The sequence below is a fragment of the Pogona vitticeps genome, chromosome 3, assembly GCF_051106095.1.
Source record: "Pogona vitticeps strain Pit_001003342236 chromosome 3, PviZW2.1, whole genome shotgun sequence".
NCBI classification, from domain to species: Eukaryota; Metazoa; Chordata; class Lepidosauria; order Squamata; family Agamidae; genus Pogona; species Pogona vitticeps.
The window spans coordinates 104,093,129-104,110,116 of NC_135785.1; the positions used below are offsets into that span (position 1 = coordinate 104,093,129).

A 16,988-nucleotide genomic window follows, 5' to 3' on the forward strand; every position below is an offset into this window, starting at 1 on the left:
TTTTCATTACTCCTGGGATATTGTGTATAGAATCACTGGCCTTTTTCTTATACCAAAATATGCCAATTAAACTTTGATCTCATGTCTTGTATTTATAGCAAGTCTTGTACACCGGACAAAAAGCCTACAGTGCTGTTTTTCCTGAAAGGATATTTCCCTGAAGAACAAATTCATCATGACCATATCTTTCATTGTAAACCTTTACATGTGCAAAACCGTCACAGTTTGGACACAGCCAAAGGTGAAAGTACTTTTCAACGGACCTTTTGGGAAAAATATTTATGTTTTTTATATATTAAAGGTTTGCCATCTTCAGTTTTAATTTTAAGAGCCCATGGGGAAAGTTGTACATTTCATTTTTTATTATCAGCCATGAAAGACACATGGACAGATGACAATCGCACCGAACTCACAGTCTAGACAGGCAGATATAGAAATAGAAACAAAACAAAAAATACCAACACCAAGGGAACAAAAAGTAAGGGTATCAAAACTAGTGTGATGTCAGCTAACATGCTCCTTATGCACCTGGGATGTTCACTCGTTTCATATTTGTAGTGTTTGCTGGGATTCTTATAATAATCCTAGTCAGTAGGCATCTTGCAAAGCTTTGTGAAGAAATGTTTTCATATGAAAGAGAGCAGTCATTTTGCCTGAACTTTTTCTGCTGTTTTTCCTTAGCAAGAAAGAGACATTTAAAATCCAATGCCATCTTATCATGCATTTGTTTGCCTTCCGTGGACATTTGTTTGTCATTACCCAAGGATGAGGCATTCTATTATTTAAACTTCTGCACTCTTGGGAAGAATGATAGACAAAGCTGGAAAACAATAGGCATTATCACCAGAGCAAGTAATAAGAAATACAAACCAGGTAGATAGGTTTTGCATCCTAAATACAAAGTGTTTTTTGAAAAATGTCCTTATGAGAATAAAAAATAAAGATCTTTTGTCTCCGAATCTGCCCAATGGTGAACTTAACTTGCACTTCCTAACAGTTACATAATACAGTATGCCTTGCAAACAACCTCTGCCCTGTTTCATAAAGGCATAATGAACAATGGTGTAGCCATAGTAACATCATTTACCCTTGAGTCTATACTAGTCTGGCGCACATGTTATGGTTTTGGGTAGTTGTTGCTTTTAATGTTGTCAGATGATTTTGACATCTTTGCCAACTGCAGCTTTGCTTGAGCAGCAAAACAACAAAGAGATGATCTGATCTGATCTGATTTTCCCCACTTCACCATGTCCCATCCCAGCTTACCTTCTGCCATCATCACCGTGCCAAAGCCAAATACTTCGAGCTCAGTGAAACCTTCAGGGAGAGGGTGTGATGTTGCCATCTTGTTGACGCACCAAGGCTGGTCTAGCCTAGGGTCTGTCTTGTGAACTAGCAAACTCTCTGTGACAAATCTCTGATTCTGACTCTCTCTCTCTCTCTCTCTTTCTCCCTTTTTGGCTGGCTTTTCTGCCTCTTCCAAAAGCCCAAGGCAGCTTCTTTCTTAAAGGGCCAGTTCACACGTGGACCTAGAACAGATTATTATGAGTAATAAGCTCCGTGGTATGTTTTCCAGAATTTCTTTAATAAAGCAAATGACAGCAGGCATCTGCCTGTACATTCTGCAAACTGTGTCATTCACAGGAGAGAGAGAGAAGAGGGGGAGGGGAAGAGAGAGGAATGCTTTTATGGTCTTTGCAAAGGATACTTTGTGGATATGAAATCCATCTATTCCTTCTTGATGCTTATGTCTTTTTGGAATGGCCATGCTTCCCAAAAGGTAGACCTTTATGCACAATGGGCATGTCTTTGGATCATTCCTATAAGCATCTGGCTCTAAAATAACCCTGGACAAATAAAAACTGAACTGGGATCTTTAAAAATCCTATCTAGTCCTGTGCATCAAAGGATACTTTGGGCTTATTTTTAAGGCTTGGGGATTCATCAGAAGCCCTCTCCCACTCATCACATGGTAAGCTGCTGTTGAAACTGAGTGGGCTTCCAAAATCTGTGTGCAATGCAGGCTACCCAATCAAAGGGGAAAAGGCAAAAACAAAACAATTGGGCATGCACAGTGCTTCCAGAATAGCTAAAGAATCTCTCTGGGTCTTAGCCTAATTTTGTGCATGCTATAGGAATGCATACTTCACACAGAACATTTAGGGCTTTTCTGTACCTTGGATACAATCCAAAGAATGTTAGATTCCCCTAAATTTCACCCAAACTAGTGGTGCTAAAATCATGCTCTCTATGCTTGATGCCAGGTTTGGGGAGCATGGTACTGTTCACCAATGAATTACCGCTAGCTAGTGGCTCAGTGAATTAGGAACCTGGCTGTAGAACCAGAGACTGGAAGGTCGGTTCCTCACTTTCCTTCCCAGGAGAGCCAACCTGTATAGTCTTGGGCAAGCTGCAGAGTCCCAGAATCCCCCAAGAAGAAGGGAATGGGAAGTTACTTCTAAGTACTCTATACGTAGGACATCCTGGAAAAGGTCAACACAGGTCAGGACTGACTTGGTGACATTTGGATACTAGTGTGAGGACACAGCCTACTTGTAGGAGTCAGAACCATCTGGGGAAGGATTTGGTCCCTTTCACATCTTTTCAACAGTGAAAGGGTACTCAGCCACAGCTGCTGCTTCCACCATCCTCCCCAGGTTGTCCCTAGATAGCATTGTCCACCCACCACTTGCTCTGCAGAAGCACACGGAAGTCGTCTGTTGTCTCAGTAAGAGGGTGGGAAAGGGTCATGGTGAAAGAGGGAGAGGAATATCCATTATACCCTTTTTCTTTGCTCTTAAAGAAGTGGGACCATGTGCTTCATTGTTGTCTGCAAACACTCTAAGAGCATTTAGAAGCTACAAATAGTACAAGAGGCAATGGTCACATTGCTGTCTGGCATTTTAGAGAACGTAAACACCAGCCTTCAATCAATTGCACCGCCTTCCAATGTGCTTCCAAAAGGGTGCTGATTTTGATCAATGAAGCTCTAAAGCAGCTAGAGACCAGGATATCCAAAACACCACCACTTCCTGTATGTACCTTCCTATAGCAGAATATCCCCAGTGGAGGCTCAGTTGCATATTCTACCATCCCAAGCAAGGGGGCATTCGGGCACCTAAGATAAGACTTCCTCTGTAGCAGCATCTCAGCTCTAGAGGTGTCTCTCAAGAGAGATCAGGCTAGCTGCTCTTGAACTATGGTGTGTGTGTGTGTGTGCACATGTGCGCACATGGGGTGGGGAGGGGCAGTCAACAACTGTATTGTCTCCAGAGGCCTTTGGTCTCCAACACTGGGTTTAGAGTTGCCTTTTTGGGAATGCTTCAAATCTGCTTTCAAAGAAGTTTTGATCTGTTTTAAAAATAACATTACTAATCTTTTTTTTAAAAATCAATTCATTCTGCTTTATGATAATTTCAAGAGCCCTGATGGACAGAAAAGTGATGAATAAATGCTTCAAATAAAAAAAAATAAAAAAAGGTCACCATTCCACAAGCCTAGGACTTGGGGTTTCACAAGGAGACCCACTTATGCAGAAGTATTTGATCCCATCTTTTAACACAACCTGTGTTGGCAGATAGGTTGCACTCCCCAGAGTCTGGCTGATATTCTGACCCATAGAATCATGAAGTTGGAAAGGGGCCTATAAGGCCATCAAGTCCAACCCCCTGCTTGGTACAGGAATATAAATCAAAGGATATCTGCTGCGTAGTTGTTTAAGTTTCTCTTGAATGCCTCCAGTGTTGGAGCACTCCCCACCTCTTGAGGTAACTGGTTCCATTGTTGTACTGCTCTAACAATTTGGAAGATTTTCCTGATATTCAATCAAAATCTGGCTTCCTGTAACTTGAGCCCATTGTTGCGTGTCTTGCACTCTGGAATGATCATGAACAAATCCTGCACCTCCTCTGTATGACAGCCTTTCAAGTATTTGAAAAGTGTTATCATTCTGTTGTGATGCCTCAAGAGATATCACATGCTTTTTCCCATGTGGGGTAGCATGGTAGGCAGACAGTGAACTCATCAGATGCAGAGGGAAAGAGCTCAGTAAAACCAAATGCAGCAAGCATAAGGCTCCAGGGACACCCCAAGTAAATAGTCAAATACAAAGAAGACGATGGAGCCAACAAGAAATCTCTTCTAGACAAACCAATGTGCTTCACCCTGACCCTTCTAAGAGAAGCTGAGTTCTTACTCTGGTCAGCTTCAGCCATGCATAACCACAGCCTTGCGGCCCTTGTTCCAAATTTCGAGTGTGTTTACATGCTAAGTTCCATATAATTGAAACCTGTTTCGTGGTTTTCCTTGTGTCAGTTCTGTTCTGTGTTTCGCATGTGTCGTTTGCTCTTGTCTGTGACCTGATCAATTTGTTATCAGACTTCTTATTATTGTAATGCCAATTCCAAGGCAGCAAATATTGTATATTAATTTTTCATGTGCATTGTGTTTTGTGTACACCAGAGACTGAATCTGACAAAATCCAAATGAGAATATGTCAACAGATTTGACAAACAAAACAATGGCCCACAGACAGGAAACATTCAATATACATTCCAATCCCTAAGAAAGGAGATGCCAAGGAGTGCAATAACTATAGGACCATTGATTTAATTCTTCATGCAAGCAAAGTGATGCTTAAGGTGTTTTAAAAAGAGTGATTACCTTATATGGAGCCAAAAACACCTGATGTTCAAGCTGGATTTTGAAAAGGAAGAGAGCATATTGCAAATATCCACTGGCTACTAGCGAGCATCAAAGAATTTGATAAGAAGATCAGTCTGTGCTTTATAGATTTCAGGAAAAGCCTTTGACTGTGTAGATCATGAGAATTTGTTCTGAAAGAAATAAGTTTTCTCAGCACTTGATTGTCTTGATGTGTAAATTGTATTGTGGACAAGAAGCTACCATTAGTACAGAATATGGAGAGACGGAACAGCTTCCTATAGGCAAAGGTGTCGGGCAAGGGTGCATTTCATCCACTTATCTGTTCAATCTGTATCATACAGAAAGTCAAATTAGATTTAGATGAAGGAGAAATGAAAATTAGTGAAAGAAACATCAGTAATATGCAGATGGCACCATCTTACTGGCAGAATGCAACAATGACTTGAAATGACTTTTAGTGAAAGTAAAAGAAGAAAATGCCAAAGGATGACTGGAGTTGAGTGTTTAAAAAGACAAAAATCATTATTAAACAAGACCTACACAATTTTAGCATTGACAATGAAGAAATTGATATAGTTAGATATTTTGTATACCTTGGTTCATTCATCATTCCAAATGGAGACTGCAGCCAAGAAATCTGAAGATGATCGAGACTAGGAAGGGCAGCATTGAAGGAACTAGAAAAGATAATCAAGTGTAAGGATGTCTCACTGGAGACCGAGGCCAAGATCATCCACACCCTTTTATTTCTCATCACTAAGTATGGGTGTGAAAGCTGGATGGTAAAGAAAGCTGACAGGAATATCATTGATTTGTTTGGAATGTGGTTCTGAAGGAGAGCTTTACAGATACCCAGAGTGCCTCAAAGACAAATAAGTGGGTCCTAAATCAGATCAAGCCTGAACTTGGCAAAAAAGTTGAGACTGAGGCTATTCTACTTTGGACACATCATGAGAAGGCAGAATTGCCCAGAAAAGAGGAAAGTGCTGGGAAAGGTGGAACGGAGCAAGAAAATGGGAAGACCAAATACAAGATGGACTACTGTATTTTTCCATGTATAAGATGCCCCCATGTATAAGACCCCCCAACTTTTCTAACCCACTTTTCTAAGCCTTAGCAAAAGGAGGGGAAAGCAGGGATCAAAGCACTGCGGGATCACTTTGATCTCTGCTTTTTCCTCCACTTGTTTTTGTTCTCGCCTCAGCTTACTTCCGTGTATAAGACGACCCTCAATTTTTAATCTAAAGATTTTAGACAAAAGTATCATCTTATACATGGAAAAATACGGTAACTTTCTAAAGGAGCCCATAGGTTTACAAGAGCCAAACACTGCAGTTGAGGGCAGAACATTCTGGAGATTGCTCATTCATAGGGTCACCATAAGTCAGAGGCAACTTGACGGCACATAGCAACAATTGTTTATACTTATGATTTATGCCTATATATGCGTGTATGTAAGCAGGGCCGGACTGGGACCAAAAATCGGTCCTGGCATTTAGAGCACACAGGCCCACCGGCTGTGGGGACACAGGCCCACCTGTTGTGGGCTCCATTCACGATATTGTGGCGCGCTGAAAGGGCGTTGCTGGTATAGTGGTATTGGTACATGCTTACGAGTTCTCCCTATCCCAATCATTGCCCTGGTTGTATAAATAACAAGGAGCATAAGGAAATCTAAACCTATAAAATCATCACGTTAAACAAAAAGTGTAATTAAAATTTAATGTTTAAATTTGTCAATGATAGTGCTCTCTAAACAAAAAACACCAACAGTACAATGTGAGATCTTATAGCTATTTTAATGTATTGAAACATTAGATCATTAAACATAACTGCAACAAAACGTTCAATGTGAACAAGCCATAAGTAGCAGATCCTCCTACATCAACACTTCCACCAGGAACAAAAGGCTCGGCTCAAGAGCTTTCCACCTCGTTTATGATTTGAACATTTTAAATTTGAACCCTACTAATACTGGAAAGACTTAGGAATGATACGTTATCAAGGAATAAGAAGACTTTGCAGGGCTTCACTACTCTCTGCAACTCTGTTGATGATGGCATCCACATCAAGACTCATGAGGATTTCTTTTTCTGTAGCCATTAACATGAATGAATCCAAATGGTCCTGGGATACAGTATTCCTCAGTCGATTCTTGATGAACCTCAAGGTGGAGAAGCTTCTCTCACAAGCAACTTGAGTAAATGATAGAGTCAGTAGGAATTTGTAGGCTAGACCTATCACATTATAGGCATCTGTTAATAAATTGTAGTGCCGTAGAATTTGATAGCAACAAATGGCACAGTTCTTACATGTTGCACATGGCTTATTTAACAGCTCCATTTCATAAAATTGTTGACTTAGATCTTCCATGGGCGTTTCTCTTGACACCCTTACAGTGTATTCTTCTAGCGCTGATGTCTTCAATTTGTCCCAATGCAAAGCTAGACTAGTTAATTCAGCTGTGGCATTCTCATTAAATTTGATCAAGACTTTACTTAAATCTTCCATTGCAGATATACAGTATGAAGCCCTTGTTCTCTTATGTTTGAAAAGTTCCTAGGGTCTAGGCATGCATAGTCGGCATACAGTGTTTCACTAGCAAGAAAACGTCGAGTTATGCTCTCCGTGATTACATCAAGGATCACATTGTGTACTTGTATCTTATATGCCATGATGCCATCAGATATTACTTCATTTTGAAAACATTCACCAGCCATGCTTTTCTTCTTTCTTAACCTTTTATGAGGCAAGGTGGCCTGTACTTCAAGTTCACAATCTTCAAGTTCTTGTAGTTTGTCATTTGCCCATCTTATAAAATCATCTGCACTGTTCTTGACCCCTTCAAAATCTCTGGCAAGCTTTTTGAGATTTTCCTGTGTCCCTGTGACCATGTGATGAGCTTGTAATACATCTAAGCCACTTGTTTGTAGATATTTTGACAACGGGGATGTCAGCTCAAAAATCTGAAGAAATATATGTGCTGTGAGAACCATCTCATATTTAAGCAGTGATTCTACGTAGGTTTTTGCCTTTATTCGTACTTCTGGCTTAGATCTTGAGTTTTCTTCAGTCTTTGCCAATGTTACAATAAGGTCAACATATAAAGCCGAATCAGGTTGGGAAAATGATCCAAATATTTTTCTAAGTGCTGCATCTTTGGACCACCAGCGTGTTTCCCCAATCACAGAGAGGCTTCGATGGTGTGGGTCCTGACTGACATTTAGCCATACATTCATTTGTTGATAAGACTCACGAATAAAAACTCCAACATCATTTATTAGATTAAATAATGATGCACTTGGAATTACAACCTTTGTGGTGTCAGCCAGTACTAAATTGAGTACAGTACATGTGCATAACACCAAACATGAATTTGGCCTGGGGATTCTCTGGACAGCCATGTAGAGAAGCCTCTATACTGTCCTTGCATGTTAGCTGCTCCATCGGTAGAACTACCAGTGCAATTTTTTATGTCAATTTTACATGACTGCAGAACTTGCCTTAGTAAGGTAAGAAAGTATTCACCTGATGAAGACTCACAATCGACCACTGCCAGGAGCTTCTCATGAATACAGTCTGTCACATAACGAACAATTACTGAGCATTGGTCTCTTGAAGTAATATCCCGAGTTGTGTCAATTTGCACTGAGAACATCCCAGCTTCTCTAACACCGCTTGCCACTGCCTCTTGAATTAACTGTCGTATTGTTTCGACAACTTTATTTATTGTTGTTTTGGAGAGCAAAGTTACTAATGATCCTCTGCCCTTTCCACTTGAATGTGACTTCTTGCTTTTTGCTATGCAATTGTTGACATGTTCTTTAAGGCAGACATCATACTTGCTAAGAAGTAAGACCAACTCTAAAAAATTTCCATGATCAAGTGAATGGTCCTCCAATGTGTATGCAGCCTCAAATTTGTTGCCTCGATAGCTAAGTCCACGTTTCCCAATCATTTTCACAATGTCTATGACACGCTCCAATATCTGACGTCTTTTTCTGACTTTGGGGATTTGATTCTGTGCGTCTCATTTTCTCCATTATATCTCTTTAAACAAAGAGCCATTCATTGGATCATAAGCTTTGTGAAGAAGAATCTCAAATCTACCTCTAGTGTTGTCCTTCATGGGCAGATTTTGTTACCCTCTGGGGATACTTTGCAAAGAACCCAGGTCCTTACCTCCGAGGGGCAAAGAGAGGAGGGAAGGAAGGAGATGGGGGGGAAGGCAGGAAAAGAGAGAAAGAGGAAGGAAGGAGCTGATGATGAATGGAAGGAAGGAAGGAGATACTGTAGGGGGAAAGAAGGAAGGCAGGAAAAGAAGGAAGTTAAGAAACGAAAACATTCTCACACATACATGTGAATGACATAGAATGTGTCATTATAAGCACCATATCTCCAGAGAAGGTTTGTGGGTGGGGATGGTCGTGGGGCAATCCACTTCATGGGTGGGGGCCCTTCTCTTGGCCGTTGAATTTCCCTTTTGTCTGTACCCATATTTCACCCCCACCTTCGTGTTTAAACCAATCATCCTGGCCTCTCTGAGTCCTGCACCATGGGCTCTTCCTTCCTCGCCCCCCTTCTGCCCAGAGCAGGCAAGGGCAGTCCCGGACACAGTGGCCTGGGGCTCATGCTGAGGTCTCTGGGGCAGCCCCGGTTCCCACCCACCTCCCGTGAAATAAATTTGGCCAAAAATGCCTATTATTCATGCATCTGCCTCAGGAAGGAATAATTGCGGAGCCGGAGCCCCATTAGCGGCCCAAGACGAGGCAGGGGGCGCGGCTGGGGTTGGTGGTAGAAGCGGTCACCCCCCCGCTCTGCCGGCAGATGGTAGCTTCCATGCAAAGCGCCTGGGCTTGGGCGGGGCGGCTGCGGGTGGGTCTCCTTTGGGGAGCGGCCAGCCCTTCGCCTCGCTCGCTCGCCCTTGCCTTCCTTCCTTCCTTCCTTGCTCACCTTGGCCGGAGAGACCCGGCGTCGGAGGAGCCAGTGTGGCAGCGGCCGCCCACCTCCCCCCTGGGCAGTTGGCAGGATGCGGCCCCGGCGCCGGCGCCGGCTGCTGACCCGCCCTCCCGCGCCTGCCTCCTCCTCCTCCTCGGCGCGCAGGCCGGCGGCGCCTCGGGCGTGATGGAGGGGAGCCAGCCGCTGGCCCTGCACGTCGACGGCGGAGCCCTCCCGGCTGCCACCGAGCTCTGCGCCCCTGGCCGCCACAGGAACCGGCCGTTCTGACCATCGGCCGTTCTGGCATTTGCCAGAATGGCCAGATGGCCAGTCCGGCCCTGTATGTAAGAAAGGAATATATTTGCCCAATAAAGATCTCTTCATTAGTGTGAAGAACAATTTCTTAGCATCTACTAAGATGCTGTACCATAAGGTTCAAGAATCCTTTATGAATCCTTGTATGTGTATATATATGCACAACATTGTATAAGTTTGTAGACAACACTAAGGGCCAGATAAAGTTGAAATCCAGCCCCAGAAACACTGGCTGATCATGCCTGCCTCAAACCAAAACCAATCAAACTCTTAAACTGAACAGCTGCTTGAAGTAACACAATTGTTGTAGAGTTCTCATTCCATTTGATATGTAACTACACAACATAAATGGTGATATTTTCTGAGCATCTGCATAAACACTGAGCATTGACTTAAACCCTTGACACTTTCATCTACCTTTATTAAAACACAAGTCTGTTTCATTACACATTTTGGAAACTACCTTGCTTTTGCTTGTAATTGTGATTTATTTCAGAAGATAGGAAGACTTCATTTGCATGAGTAATGTCTTGGGCACATAGCTGTGAAAGATTAGCAAGATGGAAGGATACCAATAGGACAGGAGGAAATATGTATTTGTCTTAATGTGCAGTCTGGCCCCTCTTTCATGCCAACAATTTTCAAAGAAAGCCATGTTAGTCCATTTCATTATGCATAAGGAAACAAAGTCATATGGTATATTTGAGACTAATGGGTTCATTTCAGTGTGAGCTTTCTTAGATGAAAACCCACCCCTTTGGACTTGGTTTACGTAGACAAAGACCATGAATATGTGCATAAACACTGAATGGACAGACACATATAACGCTAAGTGACAACACATATAATGAATTTTCAATGTGCTAATTACATAGACATCCTCACAACAGCAGAATAGTAGAATATTCAAATAATCAGCTAATGTAAATTGTCTGTGGGCTGATGCATAACGGCTGTTTTTCAGGTCAAATACCTTTACCTTCTTCCTAAATCAGCATCAGATTCTGAGGTCAGAGTTTATCCCAATAAAACAACTTCGGGGTTTTACACAAAACTGTGGGGGGAAACCCTGCTAATTAAGATATGTAGGCCAGTATCCTGTCAGCACACACAGAACAGTGCAATTGTGTAAGCATTGCCCCAGTTTCAATAGGCTCTCTGTTGTATGTCTGGTCATGTGATCGGTCTTACAAGTGCAAGACGAGACACAACTAATCTCATAAGCAGGGCAAAACCGCACACAATGAAAAGCCTGACAGAATGGGAGGAACACACAAACAATTATCCTTCTGCTCCTTGTTTGCTAAACAGGACACTGGCCATTATGCATTAAAAACTCTAGTTTTATTTAGGTCCCTAGATGCACACTAGAATTTACCAATGAAACTCACTTAATCTGTTTCCCTCTCAAATTTCCCTCTTATGCTGAGACACATGATTATATAAAAAAGAGGACTCTTCTCACTGACAGTTGGATCTCAGAGTTTCACAGATAAACATAGTGACACATACACATTTCACATTGAAATGCTGCCTCATCTCAATTATCAAAACTTTGATAAAACAACCTCAAATAATTTTGCTTACACAAAAGACCACACAACTGTATCAAATATATTTATTCTCCAAAAATTGTACATTTCTATGCTAGGTTTATATTAATTTGTCAACTGCAAGTTCATCCCCCAAATTATCAATTCTCTAGTAGTTCTAATGATCTGAGGCTACTTTGGCAGATTTATTTTAGTTGCTAGGCCTCTTTAGCTATTTTATGTGTTGTTTTTAATCATAGCACTTCTTTTGACCTCTTCTTATATACTCTGTATTACATGATTACAGCCAGAGTATGATTTTTAAAGATGGCTGGATAGGCCAGTGAGTCAAGTAGGAAGTTGCACAGCCCAGAATTTGGGGTGGGTTGGGGGCAATCTGCATAGCGCCAGAGCGCCCATGGAAGAAGGAAATGGTAAATCACTTCTGAGTGCTCAGTAGCTAGAAAACCCTGGAAAGGGTCACCATGAATTGGAATCAACTTGATGGCACATAATTATTATCATTATTATTTTTAAAAATGAAACTAATATACTAACTTCAAAGTGAGAGAAGCAGAAAACTGTAGAAGTGAAAAAGACAGTAGAATTAATATACTACTTTTCTCTGTAAATATTTAAGAAGTTTTAAACATGCAATAAAAATGAAGTGTGAACAAATGAGGACAAAGTGTATATATAAAAATGTGTGTATTATGGACATGGAATCTGTATGTTTAAGTGTTCAACTGGTGTGTACCTTCCTCAGAGATATTAAAGAAACAACATGCATTTATATCCATTAGAAAGTCAAAATTGCCTGCATATTTCTGCCAGAGGTATTTTCAGTGGAAAACCCAAGGTATCACTTGGTGTCACAAGTGAAAAGTCACTACGTAGTTCTGAATCCACATGTATTTAAATATGATGACATCTAAATTTTGGGGTGCATGAAGGATGAAATGGCTATAACAGTGCATAGACTGGGGTGGATTAAGAAAGGCCACTATTACTTGGGCCACAGGTTTATTGAGTGTGACTTAGCAGGGGGCAAAGGTTCATTAATTGTGGAGTCCAAGTGTTGCCCAAATCCCACCACCCAGCATTTGTGCTGAGATAACAAAGGGAATGTCAGGAACACTGGGTCCTTATTACAACCAATGACAGTACAGTATGTATCCCTCTTACAACCAGTGTGTGCAGCAAGCATGCTGAGTTCCAAACTGGGGATTTGAAGAGATATTCCACAAACATTGGAGGGTTTTTGCTCCCTTGTCCTCTGCAAATATTGATCCAACTGAATGTGGCCAATAACTGCACTCCATGAGTGTCTACTTAAGGAGTCAACTGGATTTTGTTCTCACATGCCTGGGGATATGTTATCTTGTGTGATCTGAGAGACCGTGGATTGAATGAACTCATCCATGTTCTTCTGAACATACATGCCTAGGATCTTTGAGCTGTAGTGCTACTTAAGATAGATTGGACTGTCACTCATATTCGGACAGAGCCATCTAACAGGGGAATTTTATTGTACATACAAAAGTTAAAATGTACAAAATGATTGCATTAGGAACTAGCAAAGATTACAAGTGAGTTGCCTAAATGGCATAAAGGAAGTAAATACAGAAAATGACTAGATATATATATATTTGCTTTGGAATATTATGGTGAAATATCTGCACCAAAGAAGCAGACTTACAGAACTGAGACAATTTGAAAAACTATTTGTGCTTGGCTACACAATATTCAAATTCCAGGAAATACCAAGGGTTGAAGCTAAGCAACTGGACCCTTTTGCATGTTATCTGCACTTGTTTAAAAATCACTGCCAGGGTTTACTCTTTTTTAGCATGGGTAAGACTGCTCCGTTTGAGTTTGGTTTTCAATATCTATGACTGCCGATATCGAATGACAGCACCCTAGTGGATGTTTCATGTCACTTGGTTGGTAAGCCACTTCAGTGCTATGTCACTTCACCCCACCCAAAAACCCCCCAAAAAGGATGTGTGGAGCTATACATTTCCACCATTGCCTCTGGGAGGGAGATACATGAGAGGAATGGAAGGGGATTTTCAATTTTCTTCAATCCAGCACTATGTCACTTAGGTGCTATGCCACTTACCAATATATATACCCACAGAGGGAGACACAAAAGAAATGCAGGAGCATGGAAGCAAAGAGGGAAGAACAGGCTAAATAGGGTGTCTTTGAAATGCAGTGTTTTTTTTTTTTTTGTCCTGAAACCAGCTGGTGCTTGCATGTGAATACAAGGATCACATGCCACACCTTGAAGTGGCCCTGTTTAGCTTGATCTAGTCCAGGGTAATTTGGCTGTCTAGGTGCATCCCAAGCAAAGCAGAGCCTCTTCCCAGGAACCAGTCCTCAGAGAAATCAAACTGAAAGCTTTTATGAGATGGAGGCAGAGGAGAACTCCTTTCAGGATGGCAATTGACAAACCCTGATCTCTCAGTTATAGGCAATTCTACAAGAATCTTGCAGGAGGAAACCTCCCAATCCCAACTGAAGCAGATTCTTCAAGGCAGATGATCTACCAGAACTCCTCTGAGGAGCTGCCTCATCTTCTGGAGGGATGTTATGGCCATACTTTATTAAATAAAAAGAATTAACATTCTGCTGTGCACCCTTGATGCAAGGTGATTATCACAGCAATGAGACCGTCTGCCATAGCAAGCTTGCATGGCAATCTTCCTTCTTTCGACCACGTTTACAATACAAACAGCAGCTTTATGTATTAAATATATATAAATACATGTAGAAGTCTGCACGCTACCTTTACAAGCGAGGTGTCTGTCTCTCTGTATATAAAGCTAGGCAGTTTGGTAACACCAGATTAAAACATCAGAATGTGTCTTATTTCTCAGTCTCCGGTGACTATGGAATACTGATGGTTTGGGAGGAAGGGCAGAAGAACTTTTAGCCTCCTGAACAGGGAACATTCCATGTTGTACGATTTTAATGCAGTTTCCAGTTATGCATGCTAAACAACATTATATTAAATCTGCTCACTATATGAAACAGATTCATCTCATGCTGCGTTTCTCAACCAGTAATGTACGATATATTTTTTAGCTATGGTTTGTGCTGTCATGGAAACCTTAAGTGCCAAGGGGCTGAAGCAAGTAAGAGGAAGATGTCTGATGTCCTTACATTGTGCTTTCACAAGGAGCATACATCTGTGGCTACATCTCAACCCTGCTGGGATGTAGCCTCTACGTTTGAAAGCTTAGCAAAAGAAGGCCTCCCAATAGACTGCTAAGTGGTAGCCCCACGCTAGTGCTAAGAAGTCTGCCTGTTCTACACTGATTTTCTATATTAAACAGGAAACAAATTGCAGTAAGACTGTACCTTACCTTTAGTTAATCAAAATAGAATATTATATAGTCATGGTAACTGCATAACCATACAAATACTACTATTTCATTGCAAGCATTCCTCGTTACTCCAGCCCAAATTCTCCAGCAATTCCCAGTTTAAAAAAATTGGGCATTTTTATAATAGCCATGTTCCCATTAAGGATTACTGTGTGGGCATTCCTTCCAATTTATAATGATGATGATTCTTTTGGGCATAAAGCACACTATTTTAATTTATACCATAGTAGCCTGACTTACAGATCATTAAATTAACTGCATCTCTTTCCCAAGGAAGCTGAACAGGATGCTTCATCACACAAGATATCTGTTTTTGTTGTTACTGTAGAATGTTTTTTGCCAATTGTTCAATAATGGCCTCCTCACTGACTGTGTTGGTAGGGGAGTATGCGAGTTGTAGTCTACTGGTACTGCTGGGATCAGATGGGGGAAGGCTGTGAAAGAACAACAACTTGAAAACATCTGGCAATAATCACCATCAGTAATGAGGATGAAGGAGGGAAGAAAGGGGGGGAAGAGAAGTCATTTTGTATCCTCATTTGTTGGTTATTAAAATATGGATATTCTAAAATAAGTTGCAGCCCACTTCTGGGCCATATTATTCATAAGATTGACTAGGCTGAAGCTGAGGGGCCCCTTTCAACTAACCATAGACAGGCTGTCAGCTGTAGTGGGGTGAAAGATTGGCATGCCAGAGGGGCTTGAAACACCTGAAATCCATGGGTGAATCTGGTCCTGGTCCACTTCCCATTCAAATATGTCTATTTTAGAGACCCTGAGAATAGGATTGACTTGAAACCTAAAGACATGCAGTGTATCAACAGCCTATTAAAAAGGCGTCCTGACAACTTCCACAAAAATAAATCCAATTTGCCAAGGATACTTTACAGGCAGTTAATTGGTACATGTTTTTTTCATCCGGACTTCTTTCAGACCGATTATTATCCTGGAACTGGGGGGAAAATTAGGAGAGAAACTTCTGACAACTGCAATTGATCTTTGCTTACCTTCTACCAGCAGGGCGGTGCCAATGACAAACACTTCTAATTCGGTGAAGCCTTCAGGAATGGGATATGCGGTTGTAACCATATTTGCAGTACAAATGCCACCTATTTTGGGCTTTCCACTCTCGCCAGCTGGCTGTCCTTAACTCTTCTAGTCACTAAATTTTACTGTTTTCTTTCAGCCACTCTAAGACCCCCCAACCTTCTTAAAGAGCCAAACCACGCGGAGACACATGAAACTTCTTATATAAAAAGCTTTGGGGCTTTAAGTATAACACAACAATCCTTACAAGAATGCTGTTACTGAATCAGACAGAATCTCGCTCCCCCACCGCCAAGACGGCAAATCTTATTTGTGTAGCATGGCAAAAGGAAAGTATTCACTCCGTTTACAACAAGGCCTTTGTAGAGACAAGATTATGAATGTTGTCTGCTTAATTCTGCAGTGTTGGGGATGAATTAAAGAACACTGGAATGGCTGGAGAACAAATAATATGTAATTGCAGGGTGACCTGGAAAAACAAACAAACGTTATTCAATATCTAATTAGGGGAAAGGAGACAAGAAAGGAATTTCTAGTGTACAAATTTCTTTATTATTATGAAAGAATTGAAAGGAGCAGTTTCCCAAAATATATTGTGTCATAAACTGTTTTCACTCCTCATTTCTCATTCCTGTTTTGTAACTTATTTTTAATAGTTTTGCAAAAGAGAAAACAAAGCATCTAAGCTGCCTGCTGAAACAAAGCAGGTGAAAAGGGGCAGAAAATTTATAGGGTAGTGGCCAGGACAGCAAGCTAAGTCCATGAAAAGCTGACTCACTGGTAACTTTCCAGCTCAGCTGAAACTGCCACAAATCCAATTTCGCATCCCACAGAACCTTCCTGGGTCATGACACCACAATGTTTTGGAATTTTCTATGCCTTCTACCATTGGCAACTGATGATGCAGTGTGGTGAAATGTGGAATGTGATGATATCAGAATATGGGGACTTCCTGCTAGATTATCGTGGAAGGGAGCAGAGGAAATAGACATACATCTGTTTGTATACGGTTGCCTCCCATTCTGATTCTGGACACAGAACTGTGTGTTTAAACTGATGTACCAATGGGATGGAAATGAATGAAAATACCCATTTTGCA

The 16,988-nt window shown here is 41.3% G+C and overlaps 1 protein-coding gene across 2 annotated transcripts in view; it reads right to left on the reverse strand.

The window, feature by feature from the left end:
* The window catches only part of RGR (retinal G protein coupled receptor), a 31,690-nt gene extending 15,666 nt beyond the window's left edge, over positions 1–16,024 (reverse strand). The window contains exon 1 of one of the 2 annotated variants that reach the window (XM_020796842.3): positions 15,850–16,024. In XM_020796842.3, the coding sequence (XP_020652501.1) occupies positions 15,850–15,931 (82 nt within the window). In that variant the 5' untranslated portion in view covers positions 15,932–16,024. Of the gene's footprint in view, positions 1–1,266; positions 1,900–15,849 lie in introns of those variants that run through there. The other variant, XM_020796845.3, reaches the window with a different exon arrangement.
* Positions 16,025–16,988: the final 964 nt, after the last annotated feature.